We start from the raw sequence: 19,647 nt of genomic DNA, 5'->3' as shown, positions 1-19,647 counted from the left end.
TATTACTCTTAAAATGATGGAAATTATTTTATTTTTATTTTCATGTACCGGGGCTGTGAATGCGGCCCAAAATTAAAACATCGTATTATTTAAATACTCTGGAATTTGACCAAGCAATACTTCGGCTGCGCGATCGTGGCGATTCGGCAGTGCGTCGAATAGCAGACGTGGGACAGCGGGATACGAACGATACGATTCCGAACCGTATGAAGCAGGGACGGCAAGATGGCAGACGTAGCTAACGAAGTCGTGGGACAGGCTGTTGAGAATTTAACAGAAAATGCAAATACAACTGAGACGCGGATACCAGCCACTCCCGAGGGAATGGCAATCGCCTATGGAAGCCTCGTCGTTATGGCAATTTTACCTATTTTCTTCGGAAGTTACAGATCTGTGAAGCACCATAAGGAGCAGCAGGTATACATGCAATTCTTTAACAGCTTTTTACTCATAACTGTCAACGTATACAGTTTCGTGTTTTCGAAATAAGATTTTTTCCTCTTCTTTGCATGACGTTATGAAAATCATCTTGAGTACATGGATTCTTGGGAGTCATTTAGCCTGGTATCGGTTTGTAACTCAAACCTGTTCGATCGGTGATTGAATAACATATTTTTGGTATCGTAAAGCATATTGTGTGAAATTTAAATTCGCTGTTCATTGGAAAACACACGCTGAATATTATTAGAATTTTGTAAATGATATTACAACTTTTTGAAGACAATGTCTTATACTCGAAGAGATGCTTTTCATCTTTGGCATATTTTCAATATAATTAGTATACAGAATGTGCAAGTAGTTTAATAGTAAGGTAAATTAATTCTTTGATCACAACATTTTATCCCTGTCTTCACCTTCCCTTTTACATTTTCACAGAAACAATTCGCAGAGAGCGGTGAAAAACCGGAGACTATGACTCAGAAGGATGCAGCAATCTTTCCTTTCATTGCAAGCGGAGCTTTAGTTGGTCTCTATGTATTTTTTCAGGTAATTGAAAGATGTTTAAATGACATGTTAATCATTAGAGATAAATGTTTTGGTTGAGAAATTCTTTCCAGATAAAGCTACTTTCTTGTCAATTTATTACCTTCATACACCGTGATCTTCTATTGATACCTGCAATCTTACTCCGAATTAACTTTAAAAAAAAATTAAAAATAAAGATCATTCAAAGTCAGACCATTTTACAAACAAGTTGTCAAATATACTGATAAGTTGAACAATTGTCCTACTGAATAATTTCATGCCAAAGTCGGATTGGAACTATACTCTTATTGAGTTGAAATGAGATCTGAAAGATCAAAATTGATTAAGAATAATATTTACAACAGATGTCTTTTCCCACTAATGTATTTGGTTTTTACTCATATTAATAATTTGTTTACAGATATTTTCCAAAGAGTACATCAACCTGCTATTGACTGGTTACTTCTTTTTTCTCGGAGTTTTGGCACTGTGTCATCTTATGAGGTGAACATTACTGTTTTCATTTATTCATTCTTAATGATTAATTTACGAGAAATATGCACACCATTAAAAAGTAAAGATAATTGAACAATTTTTTACTCTTGCTTTCTAGCCCATTAATTTCGTCTCTAGTACCAGCTGCGATTCCGAAGACTCAGTATCACATTCACTTCACTGAAGGCGAGGATGATGAGGTTGAAGATATAATAGACTACAAATTCAATCTCCACGATATTGTTTGTCTAATATGCTGTTCATTGGTGGGTGCGTGGTACTTGTTAAAAAAGGTATGATAATCACGCATGATGTATACACATGTGTACAATTTATTGTATTACTAACATTGATGGCTAATTGAGTTTGACAACTAGTTTTTGCGTTCAAAAAATGTGCAATCGATTTATATGTTTATAGACTATAACTACATATGAACCTGCGTTTGATATTCTTAAAATAACTTGTTCTCTGTACATTTGTGCAATTTCACGTAAAAAATTCCTTTTTAAAGTATATTAATTTTTTCCCATGACATTTCATCTATTCATAATCCCTACTACGACAAAGCTTACTGCAATTTTAATATTTGTTTTTTGTCTTATTTTCAGCACTGGATTGCAAATAACCTTTTTGGCATCGCATTTGCTATAAACGGGGTAGAGCTTTTACATCTAAATAATGTTGTAACTGGTTGTATTTTGCTCTGCGGCCTGTTTGTTTATGATATTTTTTGGGTATTTGGTACAAATGTGATGGTTACAGTTGCCAAGTCTTTTGAGGCACCAATTAAACTTGTTTTTCCGCAAGACTTACTGGAACGAGGTTTTGGTGGAAGTAATTATGCCATGTTAGGTCTAGGCGACATTGTCGTACCAGGCATATTTATTGCCCTGTTACTTCGGTTTGACCATAGTTTAAGTAGAAAATCAAATACATATTTCTACGCAACCTTCTTTGCTTACTTTATGGGGTTATTGGCCACAATGTTGGTCATGCATTTGTTTAAACACGCGCAACCTGCACTATTGTACTTAGTACCCGCGTGTCTGGGAACGCCGTTGCTGCTCGCACTGGTTAAAGGAGACCTTAAGGCGCTATTTTCGTAAGTATTCGGAACTTGCTACACTTTATAATTGCATAAAGTACCTTACAAGTCGCATGATGCGTTAACCATGAATAATCAGGGCCCATGTGTAATAGCTGGTAACGAAATGGTCGAAAAATTAAAAAAAAAAAAGGGTTCAATCGCAAATAAGCTTATGTCAGAAAGGAATCGCAGCAAAATTTATCCATCATATATGTTGCAGGTATGAAGATCATCCATCAGAAGCTCCAAGTAAGGCTTCAGAAACTCAAACTGAAGTCAAAAAAGATAAATAAAGGATTGACTTCTCATATAGCGAGAAATTCATAACATGGAGAACATCAAATAGTTGTCAGTAATAATATATGTCAAATCATTATTACTGCGTGTATAGCAACTGGAGTCAGAACGTGACAATGATACTAAAATACCCTTTTGACAAATACTGATTCAAAGGGCTGACAACTTCTTGCATAGATACGTAGAGTACCCGCAAATTCTGCGTCACATAAAGGATCGGTAATTTTTAAAATTGATATCTATTAAATTTGTGGATCGCCTTGCATATTTTTAATACAGTGCATTACACAAAGAAGTGTTTACTTAATAAAATGTGTTTCGAATTCTTGCAATACTGGTAACCTACAGCTGTATTTTATCTGTATATATTAAATTTCGTATCAGAGAGAACAAATTACTAATAACTTAAGCATTGAATACAATAGAGCGTATAGCGAGTTATCGCATTTCGAGTTGATTTAGAATAGATAAATTTTACGCGAATCGCATAATAAATTACCTCTGTTGACAATTAGGTAAATAATCTGTTCGAATGTAAGCTATACATTCTTATTGCATTAGATTGCATAAAAATGTGAGTTTGGTGAAAGATATACTAGAAAAACATAATTCTACAATCGTTCATAGAAAATGCTCCATCACAAATGACAACAATGCTGAATCGTTTTTTTTTTTTTTTTCATGTCTGAAGTGAAATAGTGATAGTTATAACAGAGTTTAAAGATTGAATGTTTTATAATAATGTTTTTTTAACATACTATTGCCAAAATTAAGTATAGGCTATTGACACCAAAATAGTTAATTTGTTTTTATAATTAATCTTCATTTTGCGTAAGACTGTACATCTTATCTTCCAAGTCCTAAATTTTTGGACAAGCAGTAGTGTAATATCAAAAATATGTATGTCGTACAAGGTATAAATTGTCATTTGTTTTGAAATGTTAGAAGATATGATTTAATCACAATTGTTACCAATTTTCGAGAATAGTGATGTGGTAGAAAGCTAGAACACCTCACTATCTCTTACTGCGTCAATTAAATTTCTCGAATGCATTATTGACTTGAGACTCTACAGTATGTACGTGAGAATTTACAATTATTTCTCACATTATTCTGTGATATCAGCCACGGTTTCAAAAATGTTAATCTCGACATTATGTTTATACAAATCATTCCAATTTTAAATTGAGATATCTATTACAAAAAAAAATTGTTTGAAAAAGAAAATTGATAGTCTTACCTTAATTTTTGACTGTCGAAAATATTGGAGACATTTTGTATGAACAGTTGGACTTGTTAAGACACCAGAAAAGACAATCTCATCAGCAGTCCCGATAGGCTTAATATGTGCATAAATTCCTCATCAACTACTATTCAGTGGTATCTGATATTTATGAAATATCTTATTATCTGATGATAGAACGGCTCTTTTGTACACCTAATGATTAAACATAACTTGAAAACACAGTATAGAAATGGAAAAACAGATAGATGCCGTCCGGAACGGTACCCCCAATATCAGTAAAAAAAACTTGTAACTATCATTCTTTCGGGTAATATATTACACCATTTCTATTGCTGGCAAAGCAACATGTGTATCGAGCGGGAGACTGGTAGGGCTGTTGGCATGCATTAATGATGAAGAATTTCTGCTTTACTTATTAGGTAAGCTAAATGATAAGTTGAAAAAAATTAAATTTGCGCACAAGTTTTACAAAAATCAATTCTTCCGTGACATTGTCTGCAGCCTTTTTTCTACCATTTAAAAGTATAATTTTTGATTTAATTTCCTTTGCTTTAAGTAAAAAAAAAAACTCACGACACTTTGTAGCACAGCACAGGAAATTTCGATTCAAATAGCAGAACAAGTGTGAATTAAATTTAAGCTGACAGAAAAAATAATAAAAATAACGCTGTACATTATGTTTACTTTTTCATCAAATAAACATATGGAATATATTGACGTATCTTGTATCAATGCCTGATTTTGCACGTAATTAATTTATGCAAATGTCTGAATTCAGAAATTGATTTTTCTATAGAATCAAAGATGTGTGATCATGTTAGGAATTCACATAATTAGCTGATTATAATACCCATGTAGATAAATCTTGCAGAAAAAACTATTTCTCATTAGGTTTAGAATATTTTTATTCTTAATAAGCTTAAAGATTCATTAATTAAGTATACAAAAATGATACAGCAGTTTGTCAGGCTCTAGCTGCATCTTCGATGGCCAAATTTTTGGCTGTAATTGGCTCCAAATCCGTAATTCCTGCGCACGATATTTTTTGTACCTTGAAGTTAGGTAAATTAACAATCAAACGTTTTTGAATTTCCCGAACGCATTTTTTCAATAATTCATAAGCTTCTAGCTCGGAGAGATCTGTAACAAAAATGTAAAATTATTAAAAAGCTTTGGTTGCACAACCTGTAAAAATTTCTTTAAAAGGTTAAACAAGTACAAGATTGTAATGGGATTCTGGAAGAAATAGTCTAGAAATAATTCTTACCAAGATTATGATATCTGTCCATAATTGCCAAGGAGAAGAAGCCACCATAACCATGAGCTGCGTAAGGCACTTTAACACAAGATGCTAAATAATCAATGAAATACAATTCTGGTCCGGTCTCATCATCATATCCTGCCATTAGTATATTGACAAAATATGGGGTCCTGGTACGCAAGTAGTCAGCTAAATTTCTTCTAGTGAAACTTGCAGCAGCTTTCGGCGATAATTCATATCCATTTCTCATCTTGTACAGCTGAATATTTTTTCCGATGTATTCTGAAAATTGGGTGGTATCCCCGGATTCTCCTGACACAGCCATCACAAGTTTGTCAGAGATTTTGTGAATCTTTTGCTCATCTGAAAAACAAAATTATGGTGTCATCTCAAGAATGAAATATAGCGCTCTATGATTAATATCTATATTAGGCCAGCTATTAAAAAATAACTTTTGTTTCGGTTTAGACACCTTATACTTCTCCAACTGTCTAAAGCGCTATGACTTTTAATAATCTTAATTGAAAAAATAATTCGCTTCGCGTAAATACTATGTCGGTGAAAAAGATTAAGCGTGAATTGATGGCGATATAAATAATACTATCATAAAAATTAAATCAAATGTAAAATAATTTTGAAAAAGACGAATTCCCAAAAAGTTAGGTTAAGTCAAATTTTTTTATTGCATACCATTTTTCATGACCATAATGGAATTAGCATTTGTCATGTCTGCGGCGACGAGTACAAAATCTTTAAACTGTATTCCGATTAAACACTCCATATTGTTAGGAATGTCTGATTAACGAGCTGTAACAACGAACTGTGAAAACGTTTGTTGAAAAACGCCTGTCACTATCAACTTATGTCGGTGATTCGAGAAGTCAGCAAGTTTCCAGTTTAGCCAATCGTGTTCAGTGTTATTTACAAGGTTACTAGACTCGAGTAAAAACCCCTGCAAAATGGCTGCGTTGGCTTATCAACTTTCCGCCATTTGACAGTTGACAAAAAAATTCCGGTATCGCATACCGCGCGCGTTTTCCTGGGTTTCGAGTAAAAATAAACAATATATGAGAATATCAGTTAATCAGGGGTGAAATTTACGTCTTTTCATATAAATTCAAGAACCCCTAACATTAGTTTGTTCACAATATTAGTGATATACTTGACGATTGCCGCAAAAGAAACCGTTAGAAATTTCCGTTTCATACCTTACGCGTATTTGAACATCCGAGTGCACATTTGTCATCTACGTGTGAACCACTCCCGTTGTGGGTTTACGAAGAATTTTCTCAGGTACTGTTTGCCCGGCTTATTCCACTAATTCTACATTATTAATCGGCCATGTGTACAGCCAGTTCTGATTGTTATATATCTGCCTACCTGGGAAGATTTCTCCGGAAGATCAGATCCGTCAATAAAATGTCCTAATCAGGTTCGCCGACAACCGCATGCCGAATGTGGAAATAACTAAAATAGAATACCGTGCATTCCTATCCCCTCAATATATACTCGAGAGTGCTCGCATAAATTGCGCTATCAATCAATAAATAAATCCTGATGTTATTTATCCCCAATGCTGTATACTTCTTCACGCGTATCCAACCTTCGACAATTTCAGCTGGAGGTCTTTGACTTTCGTCAATAGTGGATACTTTTTGTGTCGCCTACGTTATAGTTCAACCTTGCATTTCGTTGTATAGCTCGCTAACTGCCTGTTGAAAAAATATTACAACAAATAAACACTTTTACTTGTGTCACAATATCCACCACATTCTTGACTTACAGATTTTACAGAATGGTAGCACAGTCCCTTGCCAAAACTTAATCAAATTTCACTAACTTTGTGTATATTTCTGTTTACGTGCAGATCAATAGTTGCTAGTATGGCAGTGAACGTTTATGCCACAAACGTTACGAGCGATAACCTCAGTCGTCATGACATGCTGGCGTGGGTTAACGACTGCCTTTCGTCGTCGTTCAGCAAGATAGAAGAATTGTGCACGGGAGCAGCGTACTGCCAATTTATGGACATGTTATTTCCTGGCAGTGTACCCTTGAAACGTGTCAAGTTTAGGACTGTGTTGGAGCATGAATATATACAGAACTTCAAAATACTTCAGGGTGGATTCAAGAAAATGAACGTCGATAAGGTAAGGCGATATTTTCAGTCTTTACTAATTGATGATAGTCTGTTATCCGAAAATATTGAGCAGCTTTATCATCGTCGTCATCGTAATTTCTGTCACAATTATAAAAAGATGGGTAAAAATGGCTCAGGTTATACCCGTGGACAAGCTGATAAAGGGCCGTTTTCAAGACAACTTTGAATTCCTTCAATGGTTCAAGAAATTCTTTGATGCTAACTATGACGGTCGAGAATATGACGGCTACGAAGCTCGTGGGTGTATTCCACTTGGTTCAGGCGTCGATGGTACTCATAATTTGTCCAATCCTCAATTGGTACCACTACCGTCTCATCCAAAACAGCCACAGATGCAACAAAAGCATATTCAACAGCGTAACACTTTTCCAAAACAACAGTCGGGTACTTGAATATATTTTTAAAACTATTGCTACGAGTTGTTTGTATACTTGACGTGTTGTTATGGCATGGATTCATTTTCATTTGCCAAATTTTATTTTACATCTTCATTTATACTATTTTATTGATTGATCCATCACCACTTCATGTATTATATAGCATTATTAATGTTGAACAAACGTATTTGCTTTTATTTGTGGCTGGTATGACACTCTAGCTTATCCATTTTTCTTTCTTAGAAATATTATGTACAAGTCGCATGGCATGCAATCAGTAATGTCATGTGATATTTTTTACCATGTATTCACTTCATGCAACTGTAATTTTGCATTTAGTTTATTTTCTTTATCACTTATACTTAGGTGATGTTATATTTTATTTCAATTACATGGTAACAAAGCTCACCTAGGCCTGTTAGGTATTTTTACCCAACTGAAAATATATCTAAGTAGGGGGTTGCATAGAAAATCTACAGAAATACAGCCAATCATAGTTCAGATACCTTTTACTGTGACAAATATACGGTTTATGATTGAATTGCGCAAATATTTATTTCAGTACATATAATTATTAATTGATGTGCAGCCTAATTTTAATTTTCATTCAAATGCATAATTCGTTTCCAAACAGAATAGATTAACTCCCCTAGCATGAGCATTGATTGGCATATATGTTGGAGGAAAACAACCCCTTCTGCCAACAAACTATATTGATTTTTCTTTGATAAGGCATAACACAATGCTTTTATCCATTTGTTGATCGAATGTGTTTATTGTTCGGATATTCATTGATTTGAAAATTTATTTCAATTTGATGGTCTACGTTTACTTATCCGAAAGCTCTATACTATTCAGAAATAGTTTACCAAATATGTCGTTTTAAATGATTCGCAACAAATCGGTGTTGTACACTATGATAGCTCACACTATACTCATTCATTCGTGTAATTTCTTTTTAGTCACATTTGGTTTTAATTTTATTTCATTTCTCCGGATACTGCGTCTGTCGTTACAGATCGTCCCGATCGATAGGCTTGTCAAAGGCAGATTCCAGGACAACTTTGAGTTTCTGCAGTGGTTCAAGAAATTCTTTGACGCGAACTACTCGGGCTCTGAACCTTATGATGCCCTAGCTATGAGAGGAAATGAACAGATGGGTGGAGGTGGACATAGTGCACCTCGAGGGTCTGGTTTGATAAAACGCAATACACCCCGTGAAGCTCCATCTAAGCCTGTTGGCAGAGCCGGTACTTTTATTTGATTTTAATTTTCATATGTCACGTTGCAATGAACGATATTTACGATCTCACTCTTAGTTTTGCCGAAGGTTTTTTTTTTCCCCTTACAATAACAAAGTACTACCACCATCTACTGAAACACTTGAAGTTTTTTTGAAAATGTTTATATAACTAATGACGTTTGACGTATTCGAAACTATCTGTAACAAAGTTCACAGGTACCATTATTTTTTTATACTGTATATAGTCTGTATACGACAAGATTGATGATGGCAAAAGCTATTTATAACCTGGACTTTCGATCACGAAATAATTACATGATATTATAATCCTGACTTATTAATTCAGGGTTCTTACGTACAATATGTTTTGGCTTTATTAGATTTGGGTCTCAAAATAATTGAAAACGAGAATGGATGAAATATTGCTCTGTCAAACTTTAGTTATACTTCAAGTCGTAACGTGACATCAAAAAATTTCTGATATCCCTATAAAAATGAATTTTTCTCATTCACGTGTATTTGTAATACAGTAATTTTAATATTCTTCCTACCGCATTCCAAGTATAGTGTTTCATTCGGTTGCTTTGTGTTTGCAATGTCGCATTTTGCAATTCTTTGTTCAATGAAATCAGCATTGTTGTAGTATACGTATATTGGAATGCATCAGGAAAAATAATCTAGAACATAAACAAGAATTCTTTAACATTGATTATTTTTTAACAGAAATACGTGTGAATAACCAAAATTGAAGAAGTATTTCTATGGAGATATGGGAAATTCTTTGATAATGTTAGGTTGCGAAAATGTATTTATATACAGGGTGACCCACGAATATCACCGCATACCGATACCTGTGTGTTTCTCAAGAAAATCTGCGACTGTTACGTTTTTTCACTTTTGATACAAAGTTTGTAGTTTGTGAATTACAGTCGTTTGAAACTGGCCAATCTGGTAGTATCTGTTGGCTCAGGGCAGCTGCCGAGAGTGCGGAGGTTAAATGATGAGCCGGCAGCCCTTTTCTTGTTCTGTTCTGAGCCATCAAGTGTTACTGGATAGGTCAATTTCAAACGACTGCAATTTGTAAACTACAAATTTCGTGTAAGAAGTAAAAAATGTTTCAGTCACAGTTTTTCAAGGGGAACACATTTGTACCCTATAGAGAGATAGTCCTGTGTCACTCTGCGTATTTGTATGCAATTTGGAATATGTGGTAAATGTATCAGCAAATCAACCATTTGTGAAAAAAATTATAAAACCATTGCTTTTGCGGTTACATTTTTATCTGTATAGAAAGTTGTATCAACTACGCACTATCAGACATTTGAGAGTATCTGAAAATCTATGACTACAGCTCGCGTAGAATTAAAATCTTATCGTGTTAAGAAAGTTGGACTGTTTGGCCGTTTGTAAGACACAAACTTTGAAATGTAGGACGAAATTTAAGAAAGGCACATCTACGAGTAGATGTGAATTTCGTTAGATTTGACCATGTTGTTTTCAAGAAAATCGTTTGCTAAGTTAAGCTGTAATACATGGATTATTATGGAAGATCCTGGAAATCCTATGAAAAATCATGTTCACAACATAGAAATCAATAGTTGATGAAACAGTTTAACACGAAATAATACCCCACATAGGACAATACACTAGAAAAACCATCTATAAAATCTGGAATAGTTTGTATCAGCGAAAGTGTTATTTCTGGGTTCTGCGGGGCTTAGTGTGGCAGGCGGGAAAAAGTTCGAACACCTAAAAATTGCTTTCTTCGATCCCCTCACCCGGAAAACAGTCCAACGGCCTTAATTAATTGACGGGAAAGAAACCTGCGTGGCTCGCTGACATTCAAGATTATCTTCCATTGTTACCATAAATCAAACTAACATAACATGACATTCGTCCTAGGTGAGGGGCCTCCATCTCCCCTTCAAGCGCCTACTTCGAAGCCAGTAGGCAAAGCTAGTAATTATCATTTTCTTATTTATTACCATTTCATTTTTGTTGGAGATATATTTTATAGAAATCATGTCAACTCATATAGGCTGCTTATGCTATAAATGGATATGCAATGTTACAAAATCAAATTCGTGTCTTAGCATCTCTTTTCATCAAGTAGTTGGAAAATACTTGTTAAATTTAAACAAAGACTGTCATTGTCATTTCATGTCCATTGGTATAGTCATATTAATTTGTGATGTTATACACAAATTTCTGCATAGTTGCTTGCACGTATTTTGCTTGCTATCAATGTCTAATTTTTCGTTTACCAATTAGAACAGGTTTCAAAGCAATATCCAGAAATTGTGATTGTTATTTATAGCAATTTCAACTAACAATGAAAACATGCACATCTCACTGATTGTGAGAGAGATCTATCTAGTTTTTTCATCTTTCTAATATTTGAAAAGTGATGGATCTCTACTCAGAGTGCACGTTTTCTGTAAAGCTCGGTCTGTAATGGATTGTGTGCGTTCATTGGTGCAATCATGTGTTGTGTCTGCGACAGCAATCTGCACACAGACATATGACCCATTGTAGACTAAGCCTAACAATAAGTTGAATTTCCCCCAAAACTTAGAAAGCACATAAAGCGCTTACTGACTCGAGCGTCTTTATGAAAACAAGTTCGACTAAAATCAGTATGCATTCGTAGATGTATTTTGCGACAAAGTTCGCAAATATACTGCTTTATTATATCAGATCCTGGCCACTCTCGTATAGCACCTGTATTGAAATTTATCCATAACAATTATGTAGATGAGTCAGTGTGACTTGAGATTTCTGAAACCATGTCTCTATATGTCCATGCATACGTGGTCAATTTTCAATAATAAGTTCTCATGCAATTCAATCTGATGGAAGTCAAATTTCCTACTTTTTGGTATCGAAAATAGTGAAATTGGTTGAATTTGAATTGAAGGGACACTTGTCAATTTTCCGGGTCTAAAAACACAAGGTTAAAAGAACTTATATTAACTCGCTGAAATTTATTTTTCAACAATTACTTTCTTAGTTCAAAACACGATCAAGATAAAAATGAACAACTCATCTCTGTATATCCTGGAACTTATTTCAAATACTTTGTTGACTGTGTTAATTAAGCTGTATTTTAGATGCCCATTACATTTCCTAAGTCCCAAATTTGTCTACTAATTCTGGTTTTGAATCTGGATTACTTGGCCCCTGTGAAATCGTGTACTTCAGTTTCCAACTAATTCCTTCTTCCTGTTCGTATATAATTAATATAATACCCGTTTTATTACACGCAAATACAGATGAGTGTACTTTAATTAATCATTCTTGATTCAGTGCCTAAAGTCCAACGTCCAGCACCAAAACTAGCTGCTGTTGGTAATCGTGGTGATTCTGGAAAGATTGAAGAGCTTAGTGCACAGGTAAATTATATTTCATCTTGATAGTCCTTACATTCACATTTATGCTTAAAAACTCATTGTTATTAATAGAAATTGTTATTGATTGTTGCTTGATTTAAATTGCAGTTGATGGAGCTGAAACTGACCGTTGATGGTTTAGAGAAGGAAAGGGATTTCTACTTTGGTAAACTTCGAGATATTGAAGTTATGTGTCAAGATTGTGACAATGGTGAACCACCGCAAATCGTTCAGAAGATCTTAGATGTTCTTTATGCAACTGAGGTATGTAATACACGTTACCTTATTATTAAAAATTTGGCTAATGATTACCGCAAAGACAAATTCCATTTTTTACTATAGAGCAGCCAAGTGCTTTTAATTAGGGTAACAAAAAACAGCATTATTACTTGAGTTTCTGCGAAGGTAGGAACAGAAATATGAAGACCGCATGAGAAATTTCTGAAATTAATATTGTTAGTGGGGAAAATTTGACACAATTAATTGCTTACTGTTACTGTCCAAAGTCCATTTTATGTATCCTTTGTCTAACTATGCTTAAAATTTTGTATTAAAATTTATTCTCCAATAATTGGTTGAGAGAAAATATTCCAATGTACTACAGTTAACAAAAAAAAAAAAAATGTAACTATCTTTGCTCTATTCCTTTGCTCTTTGATTTCTTGCAATCGTGCTTAGATGATTTCATGATTATATCAATCTATTTCTGGAAATGTCTTTTTTTTTACAATCAATAGAACCATTTGATTGTAAAATGGGGTTGGTTGAATGTATCATGCAATTTAAATTTCTATGTATACCAGTGCTGAAGATTTCCTTGCAAATTGAAATACCTTAGTCGTCTGTTTGTAATAGAATAGTATAGTATAGCGCAATGTCTATGATAAATAAACCCCCCCCAAGTAAATATAAATTCGGTAAATCAATTTGGTTAGACAAAAAATTCATTCCTTTGACTTGAGATTTCGAAATATCTACAGTAATTTGGAAGTTACTTGTGGACCGATTGTCATTGTATCATAATATATTGAGAATTAATGCCTGTTATCACTTATTTCCATAGGAGTTAATTTTTGTCGGAATCCAAATCTTCACTTCTGTTAGGTAGATCGATCCCGCTTTCAGTTTTCTTAAAAAAATTACTAACTCCGGTGTGCCATACTCATTAATCATTTGAAATTTGTTGCATCACAGTTTTTCTGTACTAGCCGAGCAAGTACTAATTGTTTCTATTCCCGAGATTAAACATTTATCTGTAGAATGGCGTGTAAGAATTTGAGCCAACGGTCACTTATTCTAAGTGAGATCAGCGTCAAAAAATTCTGAACTTGGACCACACTTACTGAGGCATTCAGCGAGGTAGTCTCAGAGAAGAGACGCTGACACTCTAATGATTTCAGGATAATGGGAATGGCCAGGAGGACGAAGAGACCTATTAGCATCTCTTCTTGGTTATGTTTCATTTCCATAGCAGGTCACTTACTTAAGGTAAAATTTTCTAAGGTAGACGCCCGCTGTCTGTCGGTAGCTCTCCGTTCGTTGGGCGCCTTGGATTAACTAATTTGAGTTGCTGGTCATCTATTTCAGCAAAAGCATGAGCAAGCTAAGATTACTTACCACATAAACAAACTTTACATGTGATGAACATTGTCCGATAAGTAACCAAACAACTGATACAGGCCCAAAGTTCATTATATGTTTGAAAGTTCTGTTACGACGGTATGCAGTCTTCGCAAGATTAGCGAGGAGTGTGCTGGGTGCTTATCGCTGTATCGGAAGCATAACTGAGTAATTTTCTTGAGCCAGGTTCACACTCATTATGATTCTTTATATCCAATCAAAATTAATTTCAACTTCAATAGCAGTCGTCTATTAGTCATTTGAAAGTTAATCATTCAAAAGATATCTCATTAAAGATTTCATGTCATATAGAAAATATGTTGAAATTGACCAATTGTTATGAGCTATAGTAAACTCGCATTAGTCATCAGATCTCTGAAATTTTTTCAGAACAATCTGAGATAATGTCACCAAACTAAGAACTCATAGAAAATAATCCTTTTTCTTTATACTAAAATATTTGAATAATTTTTTTTTCACGAATGTTTACACACTTTTTCTTCAGTTGTGAAAATATTCTCCACTTGATATAAAATTATATTCCGAGAATTTTTAGAAACTATGCAAACTATTCTTTTTCAATTTAGAATAATTTTGATGAAAACATGTCTTTTTAAATGCAACTAATGGTAAGTATGAAAAGCCATAGTGTACATATTGGAAATTTTCAACAGTTATGCTTGACAAAGACAGTAAACAGCTGTTATAATACAGAGAATAATCTTTGGATTCAAGAGGGCGTACAGCTTTGCTTAAGAATTTTGCTCTGTTATACAGCTTTCCAATTTTCACTGCTTTAGCTCTATAACCCTGAAAATAGTTGAATAATTTTCAGAATATATTTAATTATTTATAATATCCAGCACTCTCCCCTAAAATTTAAGTGCAATGACCTGTTTCAGCTGTAACAAAACCGAATCAGATTGTCATTGAAAAAAATCTTTAAGTTCCATGTGTTTTTCCCCTAAATTTCTCGATCAGCAAGTAGCAAATCAATAAGGTTAAAGATTTGAGAATAGTTTATCTGATCAGGATTACAGATGAAACAGAATAGTTGCTTTTTCGTATACGATGTTTTTTATCTTTAGGGGAATTAGAGGTTGAGGCGTATTTGTTACACAAACAATAATACACTGTAACTTGAATTATGGATTAATTTAGGGGATAGTTGATTAAACTTTCCTAGTAAATTCCTAAGTTTTGACATTGTTAGCCTCTTTTCAGCACTTATTTTGATTACAGACATTTGTTCACAGTTTACGACATTTCTTAATCCTTCTTTTAATAATATGACTCTGTTAAATGGCTCCGCCACCTGTGTACACATAAGAAACTTCCTTACATATTTATGTCTGCTTAAACACACGCTGTTTCGTCAGTTTGTATCATTTTTTATTAATTTGTTTATTTATCTTCGATATCTTTGTACATTGCTTGTTTGATTCTTCGTATAATTTTTTCATGATCAGGCCGGTAGTTTTTGATGTTACAATTTACTTTATCAATTGGAAGTAAGGTAGACCATATCTATGATTGATAATTTGAATTGTAAGATAGTATGTTGGAACCATAAAGAGTTTCTATTAGTATTATCCACTCATATAATTCAATTTCGAACTCAATATACAAATAGAAGAAAAATAACTACCGGCCCAAGATCTCTTTCATTTAATTTCCTTTTATTTATCATCTCATTCATGTTGAAAATTCTTCTTTACGTTAATAGTGTAGCACCTTTTTCCTACAAAATGAATTATTTACCTCATTTGTAATTAAATGAAAAATCTGTTGAATGTGTATATCGTTTATGTCCCTTAGTGTTCATTGCTAGAATTTGTATACATTTTCTAATCCCGTCTAAAAAATGTTTAACAAATTGTGGAACTCGAATCACGTTTTCTGAAACGTGTTTAATGATTTTTCAAAATTATTTCTATAATTATGTTAATTATATACTTATTTATTATTGTTAATATGGTTTTATTATTTTTACTAAATATATTTCATTAGCATTTCAGCCAATTTTATCAATACCCTTTTCATAATTTATATGTCCGGACATGAGTTTCAGCTTCAATAATTATACATAGATCAATTGAAGGATTATATTCTTGTTGAATTTCGTTGGGATATCATGTTTCAGCGTTCCGAATTATGTCACGTTCAAGTCCATAAGTTTAATTTTTCGAATTTAAAATTTTATGCTCCCACTTTATGCAAGGATTACAGAAAAACCAGATACTTATGAAATACCTTGTTAGCATTACTAGTGATGCAAAATTCATCTTACGATATTAAAATGACATAATTGAAGAACCTTACTTTCCAGTAACAATCAGTTGGTGTATATTTACTCAATGATAAACATCCAATTGTATTAATTTATCAGCATAACGTTTATTCTACAAAATTGAATTTTAGTCACCCATATTCAAAAGCCTCTGAAAGCCTTGTATGATGTTATTTTTATTTTACATATTATATTTCTTACATCTTAAATTTTATGGAATTAGTCGATATAGTCCACAAGAGTGAGAGTGTCATTATGATTGCAGGATGGTTTTGCCCCGCCTGAAGAACAAGATGGAGATGTACTGGTACCCGGAGATGAGGAGGAATACTAGCCTTGTTTTTAAGAACAGAATATTATTAAGTGAAATGCGTTTTTGTTTATCTAGTTCACGAGCCAGTACCGCTATCCGTCGCGTCAGTACATCACCCTGTATAGCTGTTTAAGCGCTAAGATGTGTCGAAATGGCTTGTTATTAAATGTTTGTATGTATACTGAATTTGAATCAATATCGTATGCATTTTTTCATCTAGGTCTTAACGTTTATGTTGATATACTGATGTTCCATACAAATTTCACTTATTCGCCTGAATATTGTTAAAAATAGTTGAAGTAATGTTTCGATTCTAGTTAATTTTTTTTAACCAGAAATATATGCTAATCACATCGATCATCTTTGCGTTGAGTTATTTCATTGTAAATCAGACTGAGGATGATTCAATTTCGAACAAAATTGGTCACTTTTCTGAGTTCTGTATATAGGTACCTATAATACGCATCTAGGATTATATTTAAAAAAATGTTGATATACGCAATTCAAAGTAAGCGCATCAGCTAAATTAATCTCTGCCTCTGAGAAATGTTGTTTATCTAAATTTTAATCAGCCTCGGTAACAACGTCCCGTGATTCTGTATCAGATGAAAATTTCGAAGTTTGAAAAACTAAATCCAAGAGGACCTTTGGATTTTTGCGATACAGAAAACTGAGTGCGCTTCTTTTCACTACAAAATAAAAAAATTGTTCATCCTATGTGGATATTATGATGATGAAGTAGATGTTTACTCAAACTTTTGATTTTTTCTTCTGTGACATTGAAATCAATAAAGTAAATTTTTTATTCGACATGTCCACATGTAAGTAACACGTCAAATTTACAGTTGTGGTTCATGTAGACGTCAAGCTCATTCTTGTTTGATGAAAATTATAGTTTGCAAAGAAAATGACTGTAGTTCTTTTGTACACGTTATGGTTTTTAAACTATATTTTTCTCACTACTCGAAAAAATGGATCTATAAAGAACTTTTCTTATCGGAAGAAATTAAAAAATTTTACAACTAGATTTGCCTTATCCGTCACCAATTTCAAGTATGCAATTCTTGCGTCTGAGATTATGGGACATAATTTATTGGTATAAATGGCCGTTTCGAATAAATGTTTGTAATTCTTTTTTTGCTTTTGTGTCACTGATTGTGACTTCGAGAGAAATACTCTAGCCAATAATATGGTGGCCACAGAATAACGACTCCACGTTTTTCCAGGTGCTTTTATTCGAAATATGAAAATGAAGTTTTGTCAAGAGTTATCTGTCCCGTTTTCAGGATACAGTGACACGATCAGTGGAAATAAATGTACAGAAAACAATTGAAATCAGTATTTTTCTCACAAGTGAAAAGGTAGTGAGTAAATAATAAAAATCTAGGAATACTAGTCACTGATTAATTTAATGAACCTTACATTGATCACAGTATATTCTAGTACTCGACTGCTTTGCTATTTTACAAGGGATATTGTTTTCCAACATTTACATTTCACAGTTTGATTCATTCAAAATTTGCCACCATGAAAGATATTGTGTACATTTATATTGAAGCTGATCAAATACATGAGACATGTATCTTATGAGTGAGGAAGTGAAGAATTGAATAATAACTATAAAATCAGTTTTTTACATAAAGTTCATTGGTTCTTTGATCGTGGGATTTTGAAATAGTATAATTATATTAATACTGTCTGATTAAGGTTAATTTTCTTTCATATTATGTATTCATAATTAACCTGAACATGGTGAGGAAAACATTCGTTTTTGCTACATTCGTCTTATGTATAATTACAGATTATCAAAATAAATTCGAAATTACTATTCGAAAGTATTCAATGATGTCACGTTAGGTTGTGAACGCTTGTATCGATTATCATTGAATATTCAGGATAAATGTTCATATTTTTAATACAATCAAAATAATTACACGTGTGATGTTTCAATATTTTTACCCTTGTGCTAATCTGATAATAAAATTCGTGCTGTGATTTTAAGCGAAAAGAAAAATCGAGCAAAATTAAGTAGTATACTTTAGCGAGTTGTAGCTTATTCTCACCAATTGATATTATATTACTAAAAATGAGTGAAACCAGTAAAAATGTTGCTATACAAGTAATTATGAATTTGTTATTACACTTTAATTTTACACATTCTTGCTACTTATGAAATAATGTATTATGGTACGAACTTTTGTATGCGCCTATAAATTGACCTTTATTATAATTCGAAATAACGATAGATATATCTTGTGGTAAACGTAAAGAGGTGTTTGAAAATTGAAATAATGAAAGTTAATATCGCCAAAACATGAATTTGAATGCTCTTAAATAAAATATGTTGATGCTAAACCTTCAAGATGTATATTGATATAATAACGTGTAGAACCGTATGACTTTTCAAAATATTTGAAATTGAATGCCAAACATTTGAGATAATGTGCTTATTGGCAGACGTTGGTATTATCAATAATAACCCTGTCCTATAATTGAGAGTTGGAAATAATACATTTCTTACATTGAGTGAAACAGCATGCTTGCATCTTATATGTACAATTGTACGATATTAAACAGTCTGACATAAGTTTGTTATTTACATATTCATAGTAAGCAGACTTTTCCAATTTTGTTGTAAAAAATTTATCATTCATGTGCCTATACAGCGTATCGTTATATACCAGCAGTATATTTAGACCTGAAAACTGTAAGTGTACATGGTTCATTTATTTTCAAAACCACAACGACCATTTTCTTCCAGTTCAACTTAGTCTATCCTTAATTATGTTACTGCTCAGTTGTAATTTCTTCAAATCTAGTGAACAATAATAAAACTAAAAATTCATTAATCCAATACAATGTGAAATGAAACTATAATTAATCTAATAATAGTTTTGCT

The 19,647-nt window shown here is 33.1% G+C and overlaps 3 protein-coding genes across 7 annotated transcripts; 2 read left to right on the top strand and 1 right to left on the bottom strand.

The window, feature by feature from the left end:
- The first annotated feature begins 129 nt into the window (after positions 1-129).
- On the top strand, positions 130-4,815 carry LOC124304813 (minor histocompatibility antigen H13). Its single transcript, XM_046763492.1, has 6 exons — positions 130-417; positions 877-987; positions 1,388-1,470; positions 1,580-1,754; positions 2,073-2,566; positions 2,772-4,815. Exons 1-6 carry the CDS (start codon positions 226-228, stop codon positions 2,842-2,844), a joined length of 1,128 nt encoding a protein of 375 aa, XP_046619448.1. The 5' UTR covers positions 130-225; the 3' UTR covers positions 2,845-4,815.
- A 166-nt stretch (positions 4,816-4,981) lies between these two features.
- LOC124304900 (proteasome subunit beta type-2) lies at positions 4,982-6,243 on the bottom strand. Its single transcript, XM_046763691.1, has 3 exons — positions 6,046-6,243; positions 5,362-5,718; positions 4,982-5,234 (listed from the first exon to the last, which is right to left on the bottom strand). The coding sequence occupies exons 1-3, from the start codon at positions 6,134-6,136 to the stop codon at positions 5,059-5,061; spliced, it is 624 nt and encodes a 207-aa protein (XP_046619647.1). The 5' UTR covers positions 6,137-6,243; the 3' UTR covers positions 4,982-5,058.
- A 93-nt stretch (positions 6,244-6,336) lies between these two features.
- LOC124304887 (microtubule-associated protein RP/EB family member 1) lies at positions 6,337-19,604 on the top strand. Of its 5 annotated transcripts, XM_046763657.1 has the most exons (8): positions 6,339-6,648; positions 7,223-7,505; positions 8,912-9,143; positions 11,039-11,095; positions 12,443-12,528; positions 12,634-12,789; positions 13,926-14,013; positions 16,701-19,604. In XM_046763657.1, the coding sequence occupies exons 2-7, from the start codon at positions 7,239-7,241 to the stop codon at positions 13,962-13,964; spliced, it is 837 nt and encodes a 278-aa protein (XP_046619613.1). In that variant the 5' UTR covers positions 6,339-6,648; positions 7,223-7,238; the 3' UTR covers positions 13,965-14,013; positions 16,701-19,604. The 5 variants fall into 5 exon arrangements, with proteins under 5 accessions (XP_046619604.1, XP_046619613.1, XP_046619593.1 ...); XM_046763637.1 differs by lacking the exon at positions 13,926-14,013 and having other exon boundaries at positions 6,340-6,648; XM_046763648.1 differs by lacking the exons at positions 8,912-9,143; positions 11,039-11,095; positions 13,926-14,013 and adding an exon at positions 7,633-7,900 and having other exon boundaries at positions 6,337-6,648.
- Positions 19,605-19,647: the final 43 nt, after the last annotated feature.

The sequence above is a fragment of the Neodiprion virginianus genome, chromosome 1, assembly GCF_021901495.1.
Source record: "Neodiprion virginianus isolate iyNeoVirg1 chromosome 1, iyNeoVirg1.1, whole genome shotgun sequence".
Lineage (NCBI taxonomy): Eukaryota > Metazoa > Arthropoda > Insecta > Hymenoptera > Diprionidae > Neodiprion > Neodiprion virginianus.
The sequence above is the reverse complement of the archived record's forward strand: the minus strand, read 5'-3'. Positions and strand labels throughout refer to the sequence as shown.

Coding starts and splice junctions, on each gene's coding strand:
- LOC124304900 (XM_046763691.1), bottom strand. CDS start 6,136: ATGGAGTGTTTAATCGGAATACAGTTTAAAGATTTTGTACTCGTCGCC. Junction 5,719..6,045: donor CATTATGGTCATGAAAAATG/GTATGCAATAAA, acceptor TTTGTTTTTCAG/ATGAGCAAAAGATTCACAAA. Junction 5,235..5,361: donor GGACAGATATCATAATCTTG/GTAAGAATTATT, acceptor TTTTTGTTACAG/ATCTCTCCGAGCTAGAAGCT.
- LOC124304887 (XM_046763637.1), top strand. CDS start 7,239: ATGGCAGTGAACGTTTATGCCACAAACGTTACGAGCGATAACCTCAGT. Junction 11,096..12,442: donor GAAGCCAGTAGGCAAAGCTA/GTAATTATCATT, acceptor TTCTTGATTCAG/TGCCTAAAGTCCAACGTCCA. Junction 12,790..16,700: donor ATGTTCTTTATGCAACTGAG/GTATGTAATACA, acceptor TTATGATTGCAG/GATGGTTTTGCCCCGCCTGA.
- LOC124304813 (XM_046763492.1), top strand. CDS start 226: ATGGCAGACGTAGCTAACGAAGTCGTGGGACAGGCTGTTGAGAATTTA. Junction 418..876: donor AGCACCATAAGGAGCAGCAG/GTATACATGCAA, acceptor ACATTTTCACAG/AAACAATTCGCAGAGAGCGG. Junction 2,567..2,771: donor GACCTTAAGGCGCTATTTTC/GTAAGTATTCGG, acceptor TATATGTTGCAG/GTATGAAGATCATCCATCAG.